The following is a 21,747-nucleotide window of genomic DNA, read 5'->3' on the forward strand; positions in this document are numbered from 1 at the left end:
TACTAATGAGTTTTACACGTATTTATATCTTGAAATTTTGTTAGTAAATACTTTTTGTAATGGCCGTGAAACTTAATAAAACACGTTGAAATGTTTTTAAATCTACTTGTTAACTGTGTAAAATAGTTAAAATTTTGGTTAAGTTAAAGATATTTTTACTTTAACATACCTTTTTGTGAGCTATAATAAAAACTTATTTTTTTAGGATTATTATAAGTAAGTTAAGAAACTTTACTTTTGTACATCATGAAAATGATTGATATTTAAGATCATGAAAATGATCTTAAATAACAATTGTTAATAATTCTATAAGCAAAAAAATTTTAAAATAAATTGTTTCGTAAGATAAACAGTGAATTGCATTAATACTTTAAAACAAAATTACTTGTTTTTTAGAAAAGTTTAAACAAAAGGTTGAAATTTTTAAAATTCATCAGTTTTATTATTATTATATTGTTTATTGTGCAATGTTGGACTCAGGCATCAAAACCTGAGCCACTTAAACAGGACACACAAAAAGAGAAAAAGAAAATAAACTTATATTAAAAACTTTAAGATAAATTATATATATATATATATACAAACATAATTTAAATGAAAACACACAGTTAAACACAATATGATAAACAAATGAACTGAATTGAAAATTCAATTCAAAAAATTCAAATTTATATATTACTTAGTACACACAGTAAAGAAGTTTGTCTAAAATCATGGCTTATAAAACAAAATTCTTAACTACAAAATATATAAGTAAACTAATAGTTTGTAGTGGGGAGGCGTAGGGAAACGAATATTTTTTCTTTTGTTTACAGTGGAAAATTAGTGAATTTTACTGGTATTTATCGTACTTAAATCAAATCTTTTTAGCTTTAAACGAAATTGTTCTACCCTCTCACAAGATACTATATCCTGAGGTAGTCTGTTCCACATAGCTTTTGCTCTGTGAAAAAATGCGCCTTACCACTGACTGTTTTGAAAATCATGTTTACATTTTATTTTCAAATTATTTCCTCTTAGTTGATGTTTATTTTTGGAAAAATTAAAAAACTGGTTAAAAAAACTTTTATATTTGCCATTGATAATTTTGTAAAGAGTTAATAAATCAAATTCCCATCTTCTATATTCCAGTGATTTCAAGCCAAATTTTATCATTCTATCATTATATGACGTGTAAGATATGTTGCAACGACTACAAATATGACGGGTAAAACTCCTTTGCACAGATTCAATTTTGTTAATATCCTTTTTTAAATGGGGTGACCAAATTTGGGTACTAAACTCAAGTTTAGGGCGAACGTATGTTTTAAATAGTTTTGTCAGAATTGAAGCAGAATTAGTTTTAAAACTTTTTAATATTTGATAACATGTATTTTTTGCAATCTTATATAAATAGTTGATATGTTCATTCCATTTCAAATCTTTGGAAATATAAATTCCTAAATCTTTAAAAACTTTAATTTCTGGTAACTTGGTGTTATTGATTAAGAGGTCAGTTGGAGAAGATTCTTTTTTGTTAATGGTTAGAGTTTTACATTTGCTAGGATTTAAGTTTAGTTTTCTTGTTTTTAACCATATGTAAATATTATCTAAAGATAGTTGTAATGAAGTATTTGACTGACTAAAGATTTTGGCATCATCTGCAAATAAGCTTAACTCACTTTTAATATCAATGTTTGAACAAATATCATTAATATAAATTAAAAGAGAAGGGGACCAACAACACCACCTTGTGGTACTCCACTGTAGATTGTTAAAGAGTCAGAAAGCGTATTATTGATGAGTACTCTTTGTGATCTATTATTTAAAAAGTTATCAAACCAATCAATTAAGCTTTCATGTAGCCCATACTGATTTAAAACTGTTTAAACCAAAAAAATCTTTAGATTTATTCAATTTGTATTAGTTACTGTTTTACTATGTTTAAAAAAATAATGCCCTTTTTCAGATAAAAACTTACAACATAAATTAGAAATTTTATTAGTTTATAAGACTTTGGATATTAGTTTCCAGTTGAACTAGGAATTTGTTAAAAATTGTATATTAGCAGATTTTACTGAAAATTCAAATTTATCAATATTATTGTAAATATGAATAGCAAGTAATATGAATTTCAGTTGAATTCTATAACAAAACTACAAATTAAGTAAGCTTTTACACATTTAAGTCAATATCATCTTTATAAGCTCCGTTTAATACCGTGAATTAGCAATCTTAAACTAAAAGCGTCTTTTTCTTTACATTTTATGCAGAACAGGTGTTATATTCCTAAAAATGTTAGTATAATATATTGAAACTGAAAATTAAGATTGAAGTAAATTCTTCTTTCTTTTTTATGACATAAAACAAGTGAAGACAAATATAAAAATTTTAGTAATACTTTTGATGTGTGTAATCTATACCTTTTTTATGTATAAGTTTACTGTTTTTCAACTAAAATACTTTTATGCAAGTGTTCTTTTATACATTGAAAGTTTTTAAATATATTTTCAACATGCAGTAGTATTTTAAATTTTTTTCTTTTATAAAAGTTATAAAAGTTTTCTTTTATAGTTAGCCAAACAAGTCTTAAGTTCTTAATAACCGAATTTCTCCTAGTATAGTTCTTGAAAATCAGTTATGTTTTTAGAGTAATTTCAAAGCCTGCACTGTTTTTACAAGTTGACTAGTTTTACAAGAACACTTTAAAATTTAAACATATTTATTTTCTTTCTAAAAACTTAGTTTGTAAAACTAAAAAGTAAACCATTAGCTTTTAATTTTTCTGAAACAATTAGTTTAAATCTCAAGAACTTCCTGAAATAACAAAACATAGCATGTTTTGTGTCAGAGAAATTTTAAGTAAAGATGATTATCTTAAAGCTATTGTATATTTTTTAAATAAGACCTAATAATAAAAAAAGGTTAAGTAAGACTACTTTTGTCAATTATTAAAAAAATCTTTTTTGCTTTAACTTAGCAAAAAATATACTTTAAAAACAAAATATTTGTCAAAAAAATTCAATTTTTTGGAAAAGTTTTAAAGTTTCCAGACTGTTCGGTAAAGTGCGGATGCGAACTCAGTACTTGTTGTCCTTCTTTGCTAATACAAAACAAAATAGCTCCCATATCTTTTAGTCTTATTGTATTATTATTAAACTCAACTATTTTCAAACTCAATGTTTGAAGCAAAGAACTCGAAAACAATTTACTAAAATTGGTTCTATAACCTCGTAAGGCTAGGCTGACTTTGCTAACTAAGAGTACTTATAAATTAAGATGTTATAAAATTATCATAAGAAAGGTTGTATTGATATTTGCATCTTGGTTTTAAAATTGGAGTTAAGAAATTTCTGAGTAAACTCGGTAGTAGTTTTTAGAATCAAAACTTAAACCTTTTAATCACTGTGAAATAAAGAATTCGTGATCAAAATTTGTTTATTTAAAATTTTTCAAACTGTAATAAAATAAATTTAATTTTTTCATCTCAAAATTACAGTTTATACTTAAGTTCAAACTTAACTTCAGTAAAACTATCTTATTTAGATTTCTATGAAGCTCATAAATAAGACCATTTCATATATTTAAGGCTAAAAATAAATAAGCTGTTTTATAAATAAATTCCAGTTCCTAATATTCATATCTTCGAAAGCCCAGTATTAGATACATACATATTAAAACTTGTCATTTGTAGTATAATTGTTTAAAATTTTGCAACTTACTCTTTTTTCTCCTACTTGAAAGTTGTTATAAACTATGTGTATTATCATCTCCCACTTACAAAAACTATAATTAACTTCTAAAAAACATTAACGTTCACCTATGTTTTATTTATAGGTGAAGATTTATTTCACCGCTCTGTATTTGTTTCTCATCTTTTTTGTATCTGATAAGCTAACGCCGTTAAAAAAAACTACTTTAATTTAGACTAAAATAAATTTAATAACATTATCAAAGTTTTTTTTTTTTTTGTGTTTTCACATTGCTTAAAAAAATGGTTTATTGTTCAACAAAAGTGTAAAGGGATCATTTACTAAGCTGACACCTAAGCATTAAAGAAAATATCTGTAGTTTTTTTTAAGTTTTGTTAATCAGACAACACTACCTGGTATCTATCACTTTTTAGTTGTAATTTAATCAAACTTTGTCAAATGTTTAGTAACAAGTTTAGAACTTATAGTTTTCATTCTAACATCATGGCAATACGAGCTAATTACAAAGAAGTTAGAAAAATTTCAAAATTAAAGCTATTGAGTATAAAAACTTATAAATTATAAAAAATTATTAACTAACTGTTGTAGCGTTAATAATAATTAGAAGTCTATAGATTTTTATATTGTGTTAATTAGGTTATTGTCCATCAATGTAAAAAACGAAAAAAAAAAGTCGCTTTAGTATTAAATTTTCAAAGCTTAATTGTTCTACTAATTTATCTGAGATTTTAAATTGAAAAAATAGCTTTGAAACATCGAGCCAAACTTTCGAAACAAAAAATATTTCCAAAATCCTTAATTTCTATGGCTTCTGTAAGCTTGCAAAAAAGTTTTGTTTTCGTATTTTTATTGCCTTAAGTTTTTTATAGTTCGATAATAAATCACACATTGAATTTAATTTTAAAAAGTAGTCTAAATAAAGTGTTTCAGCTTTTTTTTGTACAAGCTGATAACTCTTAAGTTTTTCTGGTAGGTTTTAAAGTTTTCTGGTAGTAAGGTTCTGGTAGCTGGTATTATGACTAAATTTTTTCAGTACTAAAGCTATTATTATTTTTTTATACTTAATTTAAGTCACTATTTTATTTTTAAAACATCTAACGAATTAAAAGAAAACATTAAATACTGCAGTTTTCAGTTTTGAATAGTTTTAAATGCAAAACATTTAAAGTTAGTCTCATAATAGAATAGAAAAGAAAAGTTAAACTAATTTGAATATTATTAACTGAAGAAACTTATAGCTAAAAAGAAATTTAAAAAGTTTACAAATAAGTTTTAAAATTGAACGTAGCGAACCTTTTAAATGGTTTTAAACATGAGCAAAAAATAATAGTTGATAAGTAGTTTGTTAAAAACATTAAAACTTGTATGTATCTAAAAAAGTATTATATTTTTTAAGAAAAATTGAAACATATTGCTTGAAAAGCATCCCTCGAATTTTTTTTTAATAATATAGTATGTAGTGTACAGTATCTACTTTGACAGCCCTAACTAATATAACACAGCAGAAGCAAACATGTCATGACCACTGTAATAATCTAATTAGAACCCGCTTATAGACTAGATATTAGACTGTTTACAAGTTTATCAGACAAATGTAACTTCGGTACACTATGATTTCTTTTTCAGTATAAACTATTGCTTTGAAAAGTTTATCTTAAATATAAAAAGAAAGTTTAAAGGAGTAACAATATTTTACATTGTGTTTACTTACACTAAATTAGTTTTAAGAAGAGCTTAGATCTGTCATAAAGTCATAAAATACTGTACATAAAGAAATGTTTATACGCAAAAAAAATAATGTAAATAAACAATTAAGTAAAGCTTAAATATAAAAACACTAACTATTAATTTAAATAAACATCTATTTAGTAGCAACATTAGTCTAACTGAAAAAAAAATTGGCACTTCTTACTTGAATATTTGCAAGAAAATTTAAATAAAAATATACCTTTATAGACTTAAACTTAATATTTTTCTGATAGTGCTGATAAAATCTGATATTTTTATGGTTAGAATTAGTTTTCAAGCATTAAGAAATTATTATAAGCTTTAATTAATTAAAATTAAGCAAGTGAGTTCATATTTATGTTGTCATGAACTTAAAATTATTAAACTATCAAATTTTTGAAATTAACACGATTTTGTTTTTTGTAACAAATTTTCTTTTTATACAAAAATATTTATACAAAAAAAAAATTATGGTTAACTAAAACCCTTAAAACAAACTAGCAACTTTTCTACAATAACTCAGTAAAAGTTACCTATCATTTTTATTTCTTTGTAATATCCTACAGTTGTAACAAACTTAATAGATAGTAAAAGCTTCCGTTCTAATTATTATTTTATTCAAAATATTAATAGATAAATAACTTAGTAAGGCAAAAAAATGGTACTTCTTCTTACAATTATAGAACAAACTGAGTTAATTCTTTTTTTTCAAATAACTTTATTTGAGAAACTAAGAAATTTTATTTATTTACTTTTATTTATTGACACAACATAAAACTTTTGTTAATGTTTTACATGTTTATACTTAGCAAAAAAATATTATTAAAAGCAAAAATCTGCAGCCAGCTAGGTACTTTTTGGCTGAAAAGTTATTTTTAAACAGAAAACTATTGTAGTAAAGAAACTACTAACAAGATTTTATTTTGTAATAAGTGATTGCTTTTTTGCTGCTTTATAAACTTTTTTGTTTGTAATAGTTTATACTAATATTTAAAACTTGGTTAAAGTACCTCAGCCAACGGAAAACTTTTTATTTTGCAAAGTTTGCCCCTGTAAAAATTAGCCTATTACATAAAGCTGCCGACCTCTGGTCAGACAACTAGTAATTTTAGTGTTTACTTAAACATTTGTTACCAATTTCAATCACTTTAATAACTTTAAGAGCAATTTCAAATTAAAATTATTAAGTTCTTCTGGTAATTTTCTAATTTACAGTACTAAACTTGTACTTTATAGGGAAGTTATATAAAATATTAGTAGTTTATAACACGGTTGTCAAAAGTTTTTTGTAAATTTTTCCAAGCTTTTGAATTTCTTTCAGTTGAAAAAAATTGGCTCAATTATTGTATAAAATTAAACTTTAGGTAAGAAACGTCTTAAAAAGTAAAATAACATTGAAAAGATACTGTAAGTATGTTTTTTAATTAAAGTTATTCTAAAATCTTAATCATAAAATTTTTTAGGTAAACTTTTCGTATCTAACCGAAATTTTGTAACTTTATATGTAAATATAGTCTAAAATTCCAAACTCAATGAAATTTTGGTTCAAAATTCCAGGTTTTTGGCAACGCTATCATAAGCATTAAAAGTCCTTATTAAGGGTCTTTATGTACTTATCTTTATTATACAGATAGTAGTTGTATATATTATTAAAAATTATAAACACTTCCTTTTGCACTAACGAATTTATGAAATAGCCATTACAACAATGTATTTTAGTAAACTTCTACAGTTCATTATAATTTTTCTATGAGCTAAGTATGTAAGAAGAATCAACTTTTCTATTTTAAATTAAGATTTATTTCCATAAACCCTTTAACTAATATGTTGCGCTTTTTAAAAATAAATAGATACAGAAACTTCTTTCCATGTACTTCTAAAATAAAAACAACTTGTGCACAACTAACAAAATCTAGTTTTTTTAAACTAATGTTTTGAATAAAATATTTATTTTGCCTTAACATTATTAGTTAAATAAATTCTTTACATTACAACAAATTAAAAAATATTTTATATCTAATTTGAAGAATAACTATATATTAATTAATGTTTGAAAATAATTGTTAAAGTTGTTTGTTTATTACACAGTAGTTATAATCAAACGACCATTTTATCAAATAACACTTATAGAGATTTTTTTGTTCATTATAGTATAAGTTTTTAATAAATGAAAGACTTTTTCTGGTAAATCTGGCCTGTCGATTATAAAATTTGCCTGTATTTACTTCAAGATTTAATTTTTAAATTTGTATATATTACACAAAACGTAAAAATGCAGCTAAAATAAATTCACAAGTTTGACCATGTATTCACAGACTATAGATTGTATACAAGTTAAAATATATACTTTTAAGCAGTGGTCAATTTTTTTTCAAAACACACAGTATATCAGTATATAATAACCCTGAGTGGTAACAAGTTTTCATCATAAATTTACTATTTGTTCTTTATATACTTGATGAACTATAGATTAAAAAATATTTATCATCAATAAAATTTGAAAATTTAGAAAAACATTTAACTATTTCAGGGTTGCCAAAAGTTTTTGTATATTTCTTCCAGGTTTTCCCAGTTTCTACGAGGTTTTTGAAAGTACACGTTTATGGGTCTGTTTTTAATTTAAAATCAAGTTCAAGGTTAAAAACTGTTTTTAATAGTATAATAACATTGAAAAGATACTGTAAAGCTACTCTAAGTGATTTTTTAAATAATCCTTTTTTACGATGGTAAAACCTTGTTATCTATATGACAGATTATTTGTGTCAGATCAAAATGAATTGTTACATAGATAGAGTGCTCTATCAAATATAAATTATCATTTAGAATGTAAGACTGTTTAAAAATTCCAGGACTTTTAGCGATGTTTGTTTATAACTAAAGGTTTTATAGCAAACCTCTTTAATGCACTCTTTTATACAGATTATGTAAGACAAATATTTTAAATCAAACCAGATTTCTTTCAAAACAACATTATTTTCTACTAAAAAAGTCTTTATTCAAAATTTGACCTGTTAAAACAGTTTGTTTTCCATTTAGAAAACACTTTTTGTTTTAACCCAGACTGAAAATTAATCAGGGTTTCCGCTCTTTGAGTTAAAAAATCTTCCCTGTGTGACAATAATTTTCCCTGAATGACCTTAAACTTCCCTGAGTTTTTTTCAAATCCTCAAAAATTTTATTACTTATTAAAAATTACAATGCTAATACTAAGAATGTTGAAGAACTAGCCGCAAAGCTAAAAAAATTCTAAACAACTTAAAATAAATAAAATTAACTTCTTTGAACAAAACATTGAAACTGGAATAACTAAATCTCATTGTAGATCTAGAAAATTTTTCCCTGAGAATTTCTAAAAAATCTTAAAATTTCCCTGAAATTTTTAGAAAATACCAAAACTGCCCTGAATTTTCCTGAGTTAAAAAAAGAATCAAAATTCCCTGAGTTTCCCTGAATTTTCTGAGTGTGTGGCAACTCTGATTAATAATGTTAAAACAATTTTTACGTTTTTTTTTTAAAGTTTAAATATGTTTATAATACATTAAGTATTTATACGCTATTTACGACAAATACTTGTCTTGTTCAAATTTTTAAATAGTGTAAATTTTTATTTAAAAACACTTTATTTTTATTTAAATAAACAAATTTTGAGTAAAAAAAAAATTTTCATTTTAATAAACATACTTCTAAAACAATTAACTTTAAAAATCTCAAAATATCTAGACACTAAATTATTAAACGTTAGGTAAAATTGATAATTAGATAAATAACAAAGTTTATTTCTTATTATCATTATGTTGATAAAACTTTTTTATTTACAACTTAAATAATAAATTAATCAAATATTCAGATAAATTAACTAATGGCCATTCACCTAAAAAATGTTTCTTTATATTCAACAAACTGTAAAGTAAATAAAATTGGAAAAAAAAACGGAAAATTGGAAAGGAAAAACTAATATCTTCAATTATATTTAATATTTACCAATTTAAATAAAAATAGCACACAGAAAAATATTTAACTTCATAATTACAAATTTAGTTTAAGATAAGTTAAATGTAAATTAAAGTAGCTCAAAATATTTAGATTTTATAGATCAGTAACTATAAATAACTATAAGATAATTGTTTTAAAAAAAAAACAAAAAAAATCTTAATTAATTTATCGAAACTTATTTTCTATATGTACAACAAAAACTCAAAGCAAGAAAAACTCTTCATCATTTCTTGCAAATCCCAAATTTAAGAATTTTCCGTTTCACCGAAGCCGCACTTGGGACAAGTATAGAAGCAAGTTTGCCCTTCATCGGCTGAGCGAAGTTGCAGTGCTTTGAACATCATCCTTGGGTTTCCGCATTCTTGGCACTCTCTGTGGATTTTAATATAATTGTTTATATTATTAAAGTACTTATTTGATATCATCTTAAGGGTTGCGGCATTCTTGGCATTCTCTGTAAATTCTCTGTTATTTCAATTAAAAGTTAGGCTATAGGGTTCAAGTGGAAAAAAAAATTCTAGTTGATTTGCTAGAAAAAGTCATGCACCAGCCCCTAATTTTTAAAATTATATTCAAAAGGTTAAAAAAACTGTTTAAAACAAAAACGCAAAGTTATAATTACTTGTTAAGGACTACTGTGTAAAAAAAATCTTACTAAGAATACATTTAAAATTTTTTAATTAATAAGACTAACTTCATTTGATTTGAACAAGATGTTTTTAAGCTAAAAAACAGATATTTCTGATGGAAGGTATGGTTGTCTAACTTAACCATACCAATGTATTCTAATACTTTTTTATGTTAACACAATTTATATTACAAGAAACAATTTTTATTTTAGATCTTATTTATTAGGTAGGTCAATAATATTTGTAAATAATTTTAAGTTTATTAGAAAATATTTATTTATAAATTAAACTAGCTACCAGTAGCAGAAACTTCAATAGCATTCATTATCTTGTTCTTAATATTGCAATAATGATTTTATCTAATATGATTATAAATAGTTAGGTTCTTATTATAATAATATTAGTTATAAATAAATATTTTACTAATAAACTTAAAATTATATACAAATACTATTACATAAACATATTAACTATAACTTTAAATTTATAATTAATTTAACTATCAAAAGTAGGAGCTACCATATCATCATCTTGTTTTTATTATTATGAGAATAAATAAATATTACATAACACAAAGTAAAAAACTTAAATATTATTTATAATATTATTAAGTATTTACCTATCAATAGTAGGAGCTTCCATATCTTCTTCTTGTTTTTTCTTCTTCTTCTTTCCAGTCTTGTCCTCATTGTATTTTACAGACCAAGTTTTTGTCACTTTTCCGTACCTTTGTACATATTCATCTTTATTAATTATTATTCATACAATAATATCTGAATGATAGTTCAAACTCTAAGCTTTCATATAAAAGGGTTTCCACTCGTTTAGTGATTTTCCAGAGAAATTATCCAGAAAGAGATTATACTGTCCATCATGAATCTTTAAAACACTTTAAAAAATTTCAAGTAGACTTAAAATACAATTAATTATCTTTTTTATTAATCAATAAAATATAAAGTTTTTCAAAAAAATTGGTTATAAGTAATATTAAAACTGAAACAACTAAATCTTATTAAATATCTAGACAAAATCCAGTACTGAGATTTAAAATAATCTTTAATTTATCTTTGGTTTTTTATAAAAAAGCCAAACTGGTCTGAGTCATCTTGATATTTTTAAATTTCAAACTAGCTGGAGTTATCCTGAGTTAATGGGAACCCTGATAAAAGAGCCAATCTTATTTCTAATAAAAAATACCGCGGGCGAGTTCGGAGGGCTTTTTTTCTCAATTTTTTTTCCAACTTTTCATTCTATATTTTTCTAAACCCCTATAGGCACTTATCCATATTTAAAAATAGAACAACAGTTTTATTTTAATTTTATTAATAATATAGAGTAACTGAACTGTTAAACTTAAGCTTTCATATAATAGGAAATGTTATATTTGTAAATAATAATTAACACCTTTTACCTTCAAAGAAAAAATTTATCAACTCATATCTTTAACATTTTTAACTAGTTTTATTTAAACTTTCATGCTAGCTTCAGCATTAAAGCTAATCTACTTTTGAAAAGAAAGAATTATAAACTTATAAGTATATTTATATATTTAAAGATAAAAATCAATGAATAAAAAACATTTTACTTTTTCAGCAAGTTTAAATTCATTTATATCTCTTAAAATAAACGGATATTTTAATTATCTTTTAACAAAAACAGTAGAATATTGTTTGTAAACATAAATAGTTTAAAGATAAAAAATAAATTGAATTTTTAAAAATTTATTTAAGTTTTTTAGTAGGAATAAAAATTTTTTAAACTCTACTAAAAGATACCTATGTATGCTTATTTTGTAAGATTATGTAGCTTATTAATATGTATTTTGTACACATTTGATTATTGTGTTTCCTTATAAATTGTTCATTATTTACAAATAAATCATATATTTTGAAACAAGACACATTTGTTAAAATAAAAATTAAATGCGTAAAAAACAGTGTCTCAAAAATAAAATAAAAACTTTAATAAAGTGTTTGAGATAATTTTGATTATTGAAACACATAAAACAATAAAAATCACAAAGGCTTCTAAGATAGTTTGTAGGAACAATCGTAATCAACACTTGATGTAGTGGGTATTAGAAATAAATAAATATAAGTAGTAGTTATTATAAGGGGAAAAAATCAAAGAAACTTATTTGTACTAATATAACTCATTAATATAACTAAATTAATCCAAATCAAGTTTGTAATTGCTATAAATACACAAACTTACAAAGAAAAATGTGTATTAAAAAGAAATAAAACTTTAACAAAACCACAACAACAACATAATGTACAATTTATCAATAATATCAAAAAGGCAAACATATACAAAGAGCTAATGTAACTTACAGTGGTTTCAAGTCAAGTTTGTACGAGCAATCATCATCAACACACTTAATATAATGGATATTTGCTCTCCTCAGTGGCAAAATTCTGCCGCAGTATGGGCAAAATCCTTCTTTAGTCTTGAAATAAGTTACCTTTTCTGGCATATTTAAATAAAGCTGAAGAAGATGTTCAAAATATGTAGTTAATTAAATGTAAAAAAAAGATTTAACATTTTGAAAGTTAAGGTTTTTTTCTAACATATTTAACTTAAGGGCTTAAAAATAGACTATTTCACTAAAAATCTATCTTCTCCTACGTTTTTTGAGATAACTACCTCAAATTTTCAGGAAGTGTTCCTTGATATATTTAGAAAATTCTGTCGCAAGGAATTTTGAAAAAAAAAAAAAAAAAAAATTATATAAAAAATAAACAAAAAAAACAGTTTTTTTTTTGTTTTTTTATTATAATTTTTTTTTAAATAATTATTTTGAAATTCTTTCCAACAGAATTTTTTAAATACTGCAAGGAACATTTCCTGAAAATTTGAGGTAGATATCTCAAAAAACGTAGGAGGAGATAGATTTTTAGTGATTTCTAGTTATTTGCCGTTTTAGTTTGCGCCTCCCATAAGGATCCTATTGTTGCCTCCAACTTTGACCTGCTATATCTCAAAAACTATTTTGAATTTTTAAAATCTGTAAAAAGCATCTTGTAGCTTAGTAAAAACTATATAAAATAAGATCAAAAACCAAAAAAGGGTGTTTACCCCCCCTATGCCCTTAAATACTGTCATAAGATTTATTATATATTTAATGCAAGTAAAAAAAATGTGTATGAAAACTAACATTTAATATTTAAACAACTAATAATTAAATAACTATATTTAATGTAAAATATGGGGTTTAAAATAAAAAAAAGTTTATTTAAATTTATAGGTTGAAAAACATATCAACTTTTTATATTCAATAGAAACTTAAATATTTTTATACTACAATATGGTGTGGCTGACACAGTTTTATTACAGTTTATAAATTAACTAGTTGCTTTTTATTTCACTACATAGTAAATATTTAGTAACTAACAATATTTATTAACATTTACATCAGTTTTTATTATATTGTAAGTGCAATTAAAATTGTATATTACTGTATTTTTCAAAATTATTACTGCCATACTTCATTTTAAAATTATTTGATTACTTACTTTTTATTTGTTTATAATAAAAAAATAGCAATCAAATACAAAAAAATAAAATATTTAATGCTATGTACTAAATCTTATTTTAGTAAACTAACTAAAAGGTTACAACTCTCTGAAGTAAAAATCTAACCTACTAAATTCAAAAGTCTGATTTGTTCAAACTAGCTAGGTTCACCCTGAGATTACTATAAAATTGGAAAAAAATACAAAAAATTAAAACTTCAATGTTAACCAAAATTGGATAAAGTTTGGAAAAAATCACTTAATATCTTAGAAAATATCACAATTTAAAAAGTATATATATATATATATAAACCAACTTAAGATTTAAGAAAAACTAAAACTTTATTGAGTTTTGTAAAAGACTTCATACATACCAGAGTTTATCAAACAATCTCCAAAAACTTAAAAATAGCCTGACTTGTTTTAAGTGGTCTGAGATGCTTAAGTGGGTGGTAACCCTTTAACTAACAACAATTTTAATATCTAATTTCACAACACTTATTCTGTTAGACATTAGCTTTTATATACTGTATGGTGTACAAAAATTAAATTTATTATTACAGATATAGTTTAATATTACATTATTTATTTATAACTTACGAAGATATGTTTATCAAGTAAATCTTATTTTTAAATTCTTCCCATGACAACAACCAAGAAAAGTTTTAAAAGCAATAAGATTTCAAACTAACAAGATTTTGCTTTATGAACCAAAAAATTTACTGAATGGCCAAAAACTGAAATATTGGTTTAATCATAATTTAGTTACTTTACTTGAAAATTATTAGATAAATTTTTAAAGAAATTAATATTTTGAAAAATACATATTTTTAAGACTAATATTTTAAATTAAAAAAGAGAACCCAGGACTTAGAAAAAAAAAAACAAATTAGCCTGATTTTTTCAAAAATATACAAGTTGGAGTTACCTGAGTGAGTGACAAGTATCTTTGTCAATAAAATATTAAAACTAATCATTTATGTCTCTTAGATGTTGAATATTTGGTTGGTAATGAAGAACTTTTAAAAAGGGACTAAGGTTAAGCAAATTATTTTTTGAATAAATACTTTCTTTATTTTTTATTATTTTTGATATAATTTTTTTTTAATCCAGAATTTTTAAAAGTTTTTTCAAATTTAAAGCTTTCCTCATTTTTTGTTTTAACTGACAGATTCCTGGCTTCTGTGCTTTTTGACAATTCTGTTTTAATCAATTTATAACTTAAACTTTTCAGAGATCAACTTCAAGTTTTTTTAAATTATATCAAAACAATTAAAAGCTATAAGTTAATTCAAAATAAAAAATACATACTATTTGATTAGCTAACAACCAAAATAATTAATATAACAATAACCAGAAAACATAATCAATATAGATCTTAAAAAAGATTTAAAAGTCAAGCAACAATATATGTACACTTAATTCAGCTTACTCATAATTAAATTGTTTCATAGAAATATTTAAAAAGTGTTAATAAATTAATTAACAGATTCAGATTACTCTTATGTGTAAATTACTTTATATATTTTAAAAATGATCATAATAGTTAAGAAAATGATGGGGAAAGAGCAAAAATTGGAAAACTATGCATTGTATGAGTCATTTACAAGGTTCTCCCAAAACCTAATTAAAACACTCTAGTGGAAAACAAAATTGGTAAAGCAAGATGAAACCCAGTGGTTGACTTATATACAAAAAAAAAGGCTTTTTGGCTAAAATTTGATTAATGTTTATTACCAATTTAAAAAAATGAAAATAACTACTTTTTTTAGGATTAGGAAGAAACACAAATTTTTTGTGCAAATTTAGGAAAAGAAATAAGTTCATGTGATTAATTAATCTGTTTTTTGAAATAATAATATTATTTATATATTTACTTTTTACTTATTTATTATTAAGATTTGTTAGAGCAGTAGAAAACGACACGCTTGAGTGCACAACTCTAGACTGGATTTTTACATAAATTAAGCTTTTAATGAGAGGATAACTATTTTAAATAAAACACTCATTACCTTAAAATAGAGGCTAAACTTTTAAATTGATCAATAAACTTTTTAAAGGAAAAAAGTTTCACATTATTGTTGAAGTTTTATTAATCTAATTTTCTGTTCTGTACATTTTTTAATTTATAAAATGTTTATTTATTGTAAATATTTCTTTGAAGCTACTTAATGGCAGGTTTGCCAACTAGAGTTATTATTACTAAATATATAAATATGATAGGCATACTCAAGCTAAAGGTTAAATGATAGATATATTAATTATAATTATTTCAATTCAAAAATCTGTAATTCTGAAAGACAAATTTCTTAACAAAAACTAAAATCTCCCCTTGTTAACATTTACGATTTTTTTAAACCTTAGATAACCATCAAACAACTTAGAAAAAAAAATGTTTAGAACAATGACTGTCTGCTATACCCTAACTATAAATTACTCAAACAGTCATGTTTTTATAAAGTCTAGTTTTTAGTTTAATACATTTAAATTAAAAAATTAGCCTTATAAAATTAACTTTTACAATATTTTTGTTAGGACACAAACATGAGTTGTGTAAGTTTTTAATAGTACTGTTCGTTTATTTTATAACATATTAAAAGAAAATACATTGTTTTTTTTTCAGTTTTTTGTTTCTTTAATTTTTTAACAACTCTAATTCAAAAATGGCTCTTTTTCATTACTGCGAAAAGGCAATTTTTGTTTAAACGTTAAAACTGAAAAACATACCACAAAATTTTTTGACTCAGCGTACACAACCAACGTTTTGCTAATTTTTTTTAGTTAAATGTGACTAACTTACTAATTACAGTAACCTCTCGCTTATTTACGCACATTGTGTCCACAGAAAAATTACGTAAAGATATGAGAGATCGTAAAGATACGAGAGGTTCTAAATATACTTACTATAATGGCTGTTTTTTGATATTGCTTCTAATTAAAAGCAGACTTAAGACTTTCCCACTTTTAACAATTTGTTTACTTTATTTATAAATATGAAATCAAATCATAAAACTCTACATATTTTAAAATAAAAGATTTAAATATATATAAAATAATAATACTTGTAGAAAAGTTTTACTAATCTTAACAGTAAGTAGATTTTATTTTTATCTTTATTTATATGTGACTTATTTGATAATTAACATTTGTATTCTATTCTACTTAGCAAACTCAATTTATAACTAAACAGTTGTTTACAATTAAAAATAGTGTCTACTCTATATGTGTCTATGTTAACATTTTAAAATCTCATTATTTTATTTTACTTTCATTATTTAACACAGTCATACTACTTTCCAAAATTTAATTTAATATCTTATTGTTAGTAAAATATCTGATATACTGAGGTATACTAAATGTTTATCAATTAGTCAAGGAACTTAAGTTAACAAAGTCTAAAAATATAGAGAGGGGAATTAACATTTAAAAACATATTTTAAATTTAAAATATACAATAAACCTAATTTTTGCAATATTGAAATGAAAATAAATTTTTATATTTTGAGTTTTTATAATTCTAAAATGCGTAACTAAACGAGAGTGCGTAACGTCACGAGTGCTTAAAGATGCGAGAGGTTACTACAAGTTTATTGAACTACAAAAAAAGTGCTCAACTTATTTGATCCTAGAACCTGATGCAAAAAAAAAATCTTTTATCGAGTCATATACTACTAATATCTTTTAACGTCTTGTCCAGGCCATGCTTGTAAATTTGTTTTTGTTTGTTATTTATTGTATAAAAAGAGAATTTGAAATTGAATTTTACTTAAGAAGATTCCTGCACAACTTTTACCATTATAACTCTATTTGATTTTATCTAGTTTTGATTGTTTTAGTTCATTTTAAACTGACCAAATGATTTCAACTGTTTGACGACAACATTACTTCAGTAAAATTTCAACTAGACTTCTGAAAATTCAATATTTTTTGTACTTTAAGATAGTTAAATCTTATCAGGGCTGTATCATCATCTATTACTACTGTTAAATTTTAATTTTTATTATTTAAGACACTTTAATTTAAAATTAACACATATTTTATTATATCAAGATATGTAATTCTAAAAAAAAACTAAAATTTTTAAGTTAAAAAAGGGTTGAAATGTTTCTAGAGACTGTAAATTGTTGATAGTCAAAATAATATAACCCGTTTCCAGTGAAACATATGAATGAAAACTTGAAATTTAAAAACCAAATGTTATCAATATTCTTTAAAGGATTTTTTCAATTTTCTATTTATTTTTAAAAAGTTGTAGTATGTAGGTGTGCACTGCACAGTAGTATAGATGTAATTGTTTTAAATTAATTTCTTGTCCACAGATATTTCATTAAGTGGAAAAATGTTTGTTAATTTTAGCAGGGTTTTCAAAAACTTGGAAGTTACTGGATTGTGACAATTTAGGGAAAAAGTAACCTGGAAAACCCTGGAATTTAAAATTTTAAGTAGCTTATAAAATATTTATTAGATTAAACAACAAAACTTTTGTACAACTTAGATTTTTTATATTTAAAACATATTTAAAGTAGCTTTACAGAATATTCTACATAATTTAATAAAGTTAAAGACAACTTTTAACCTTAAATTTAACTTTACTAAAAAGTAACAATTTTATTTTTTAACCTGGAAAAAAATCAGAAAACCTGTATAAAGGTTTCATAAAACCTTTGGTAGCCCTGTTGTAGTTTGTTTTGTCTTTGATAATTAGAAAAAAGTTCTTAATATTACTTATATTTAAGGTACTCAAGGCATATAAAATACAGTGTTTTTTAAGTGAATTTATACTCTAAAAATCTATTTAACAACAGTTTATGGTGCACAGTTTTTAAAATCACTAATAACCACTTTTTTGTACAAGATTTATAACAACAATTACAAGAATTACAAAAAAATTAAATTAAGAAACTTTAAGCAAACAAAGTATAAACCGAAAAATACTAACATGCAGCTTTCTAGGTTTTTTAAATTCAGTTATCTTATCTATATGTATCTTTTTATTTGTTTAGAGAAAGATAACTTTGTTTGGTTAATGATGGTCGTTTTTGTTTCCAAAATTTTAGTTGTAGAAAGTTTTGTTCTTGTAAAGAATTATTATTCTACCATTTTAGAAACAAAAGCGACCATCATTAACCAAACAAATTTATCTATCTCTAATGAAAATATTTATTTAGCTTAGTCAATTAAAATTACGATTGTTTTTTAAAACTGTAGTAAGCAAGACTTTTTCAAAACCATCTGTCACTTTAATTTTTTAGCTCCGAAATTTTTCAAATTAACACAAATTCAAACACACTTTACAGATATTCACAAAAATGTCTACAACAAAGCAAAGTTCAGATGCAAAAGATCTAACATCTTTAGTTCCTTACAAATTAAATAGAAGAAAAAATCAGATACTACAGAGTATATGCAAAATGTGAAAATACTAGAAGGAACATGTAAAAGTTCAGAAACCAGAAATTTTGTCAGTTTTGCCAGGAACAACTTATTGGTAAAGATTAAAAATATAACTGAAAAAGCATTAAATGCTGTTTTATACAAAGGTTACTATTTAATAGTTTTAACTTTTCTAAATTAAACGTAACTTCGCTGCTGGCATACAAAACTGCTTATATTTTCATACGTAGTTAGTATTGGTTAGTTCACAGTTGCCAGAATTTTTCTGCTATTTTTGCCCTCATTCAACTTCTACAGGAAAATTAACATATATAAATTTTTAACCGTTAAGTATCGCCAAAGAGCTAAGTTTGGCTTTCTTTGAATTTCAGCAAATAAATTAGTCAACAAATAAAACACTAAACTATAGTGCTAATCTTATTAACTTTCAGTTTACTGAAATTAACTTCTTTATACTAAAATACTAAAAGAATAATTCTTGCAAACTAAAAGTACAAATTCCGGTATCATTTTTAGCTGATTTAAATGTTGCTTGCAGTTTATTGTTCATACTTAACATTTTCAAATGCAGAAGTCTATCAGTTAGGTTCGCGTTTTTTGAGTTCGCACAGTCGGTTAAATTTGCAAATATTGAGTTCGCACTGCTGTTTGAGTTTGGATTTAAAATTAAAAAAGATTGCTAAATATGTAACTTTTACATTTTTAAGTTAAGTGAATTTAGTTTTAATATTTGCTTCAAAATATTATTATTAAATGAGTAATTTTATCTAATTTATTTAAATAAATATATAAAAACATTAGAAAATTAAAGAAAAATTTTTAAATGTACTAAATGTTCTAATCAAAGAAATCATTTCTTAATTGAGAACTTTAATTTTATTTTTCTGTAAATTCAGTCTCAAAATAGCAGTAATAAACACTTTTTTTTTGAAAAAAAGTAAATCATAAGATTGTTTTTCTATTTATTAAAAGACAATTCTTTTAAAAATCTGTAAATGAAATTGTACTTAATGTTTAGACTATGATTTTTTTTATAATTTACAGTAACTTCAAAGTATGTAACTTTTTTGTAATAAATGTTGGTTTAATTTTTAACGATAATATTTGATAAAAGCTTTTTTTTTAAATTAATAGAGTAATTTAAAAACTACATTAATTTAGTATTGAACTGTAATATTTATATAGTTTTAGACTTTTATTTTGAACACAAAGTGAAGTTTAGTAAGTGTATTTAATAAAAAGGTTATTTATCAGTTTTATAATAAATTTTATAAATAAAAAACTCTTTAGTTTATTTAGTTTGTACATATTCCTACAGTGAACAGAATTTTCGGATACACTTAAAAAAAAAAGATATCTTTTTTAATAATTGGACGTATACAAATTCAGTACATTTACCTTTAGGATACAGAAAACTTTTAAATGTAAAAAATTCATTAGCTTAGAGTTTAATTTTTGTAGCTAATTTAAGTATTTTTTTCCAATACTTAAAATATATTTAGTAATTTGTTGAAAAAATTTGCGATAAACTAGCTAAAAAGAATATATTAAAAACTAAAGTTTTATCATAACTTAAATATAAAAAATACAAATAATAAAAACAAATCAAAGTAATTGCAGAAATATTAATTGCAGAAATTGTAATAGTTTACTTTCTAAAATTCTGCAAAACTATTTACATAACTAAAAAACACATCTTATAACAGTAAAACTTATTTTACAATATAAAACACCTAGAAGAATTTATTTTAAATTTTAAGCTGGTCTTTTAATCTTTTTTGTTCATCATAATAATGAAAAACAAATGGATTAAAGCTATTAGAATTAAATTGCTTCTATTGGTACTTCTTAAAACTAAACCATAAAAATAATAAGTAATACTATTTAAGCTTCATAACTAAATGTTTTATGTCATTATTTTAGGTATTAATTTGAAAAATTAATAAGAAAAAGGTCAAAAAACATCAAATAATCTACTAATAAAATAACTAATTAAAAAGACTGATCAAATAGATTTTAAAAAATTTCTACACTATTTTTTTCTAAAAGGTAGTTTTCACATAAAAAGTAGAGCTTACATTTGTAGTTTCAAAATTTCATTTCTATAAAAGCTTTTGTGATAAAAAAATTATGATTAATTTTAAATTAAGTATGAAGAAAATTGATAGAAAGATAGCTTAAAGTGCATTTTAAGATCAAAAATACTAAATATCAAAATGTTCTATTAAAAACAAAACTTCCAAGGTACGAGGTAAAAATTTAACTTAGTTTTAAGCATTCAATTATTTTCAAACATCTGAACGAAAATAGAGGTTTAATAAAAATACAATATATACTTAAAAACATTATAAAATGTTACATAAGCTTGGTTTATACAACTGATTTGTTTAAGCATTTCTAAAAAACTAGTAAATTAGAAATCAACAAGACAAATAAGTTTAAACAAAACCAACAATTTATAAGTTGAAACACTGAATAAAAAACTGTTTACTATTTCTAAATTTTTTTAAAAAGTTTGTATACTAAGTAAGTTAAATTTTACATTTAATGTAAACAATAGTTTAAATAGACTAAAACTAAATAAACTTTTAACTAATAAAAATAAGTAGAAAAAACATCAGTAATAAATATGTAGATTGTAAAGTTGGCTTAAAACATAAAGAAACTCCAAAGCAATTAAAACAAATTGCTTTAAACAGTAACTGTTTTTTATTTTTAAGCCACTTAATTAACTTTTCTGTCAAAAAAATAACACCAAAATGTAAAAAAACAAACAAGGAGGAATTTTTTATTGAA

General features: G+C 23.2%; 1 protein-coding gene across 1 annotated transcript; it reads right to left on the minus strand.

Annotated features, from left to right (window-relative positions):
* Positions 1-9,286: 9,286 nt before the first annotated feature.
* Positions 9,287-12,525, minus strand: LOC145829839 (DNA-directed RNA polymerase I subunit RPA12-like). The gene is made up of 3 exons (XM_082937708.1): positions 12,376-12,525; positions 10,662-10,769; positions 9,287-9,785 (listed from the first exon to the last, which is right to left on the minus strand). Exons 1-3 carry the CDS (start codon positions 12,516-12,518, stop codon positions 9,659-9,661), a joined length of 378 nt encoding a protein of 125 aa, XP_082793834.1. The 5' UTR covers positions 12,519-12,525; the 3' UTR covers positions 9,287-9,658.
* Between the last annotated feature and the right edge of the window lie 9,222 nt (positions 12,526-21,747).

This window comes from Thalia democratica, chromosome 2, assembly GCF_965202585.1.
Source record: "Thalia democratica chromosome 2, ktThaDemo2.hap1.1, whole genome shotgun sequence".
NCBI lineage: Eukaryota > Metazoa > Chordata > Thaliacea > Salpida > Salpidae > Thalia > Thalia democratica.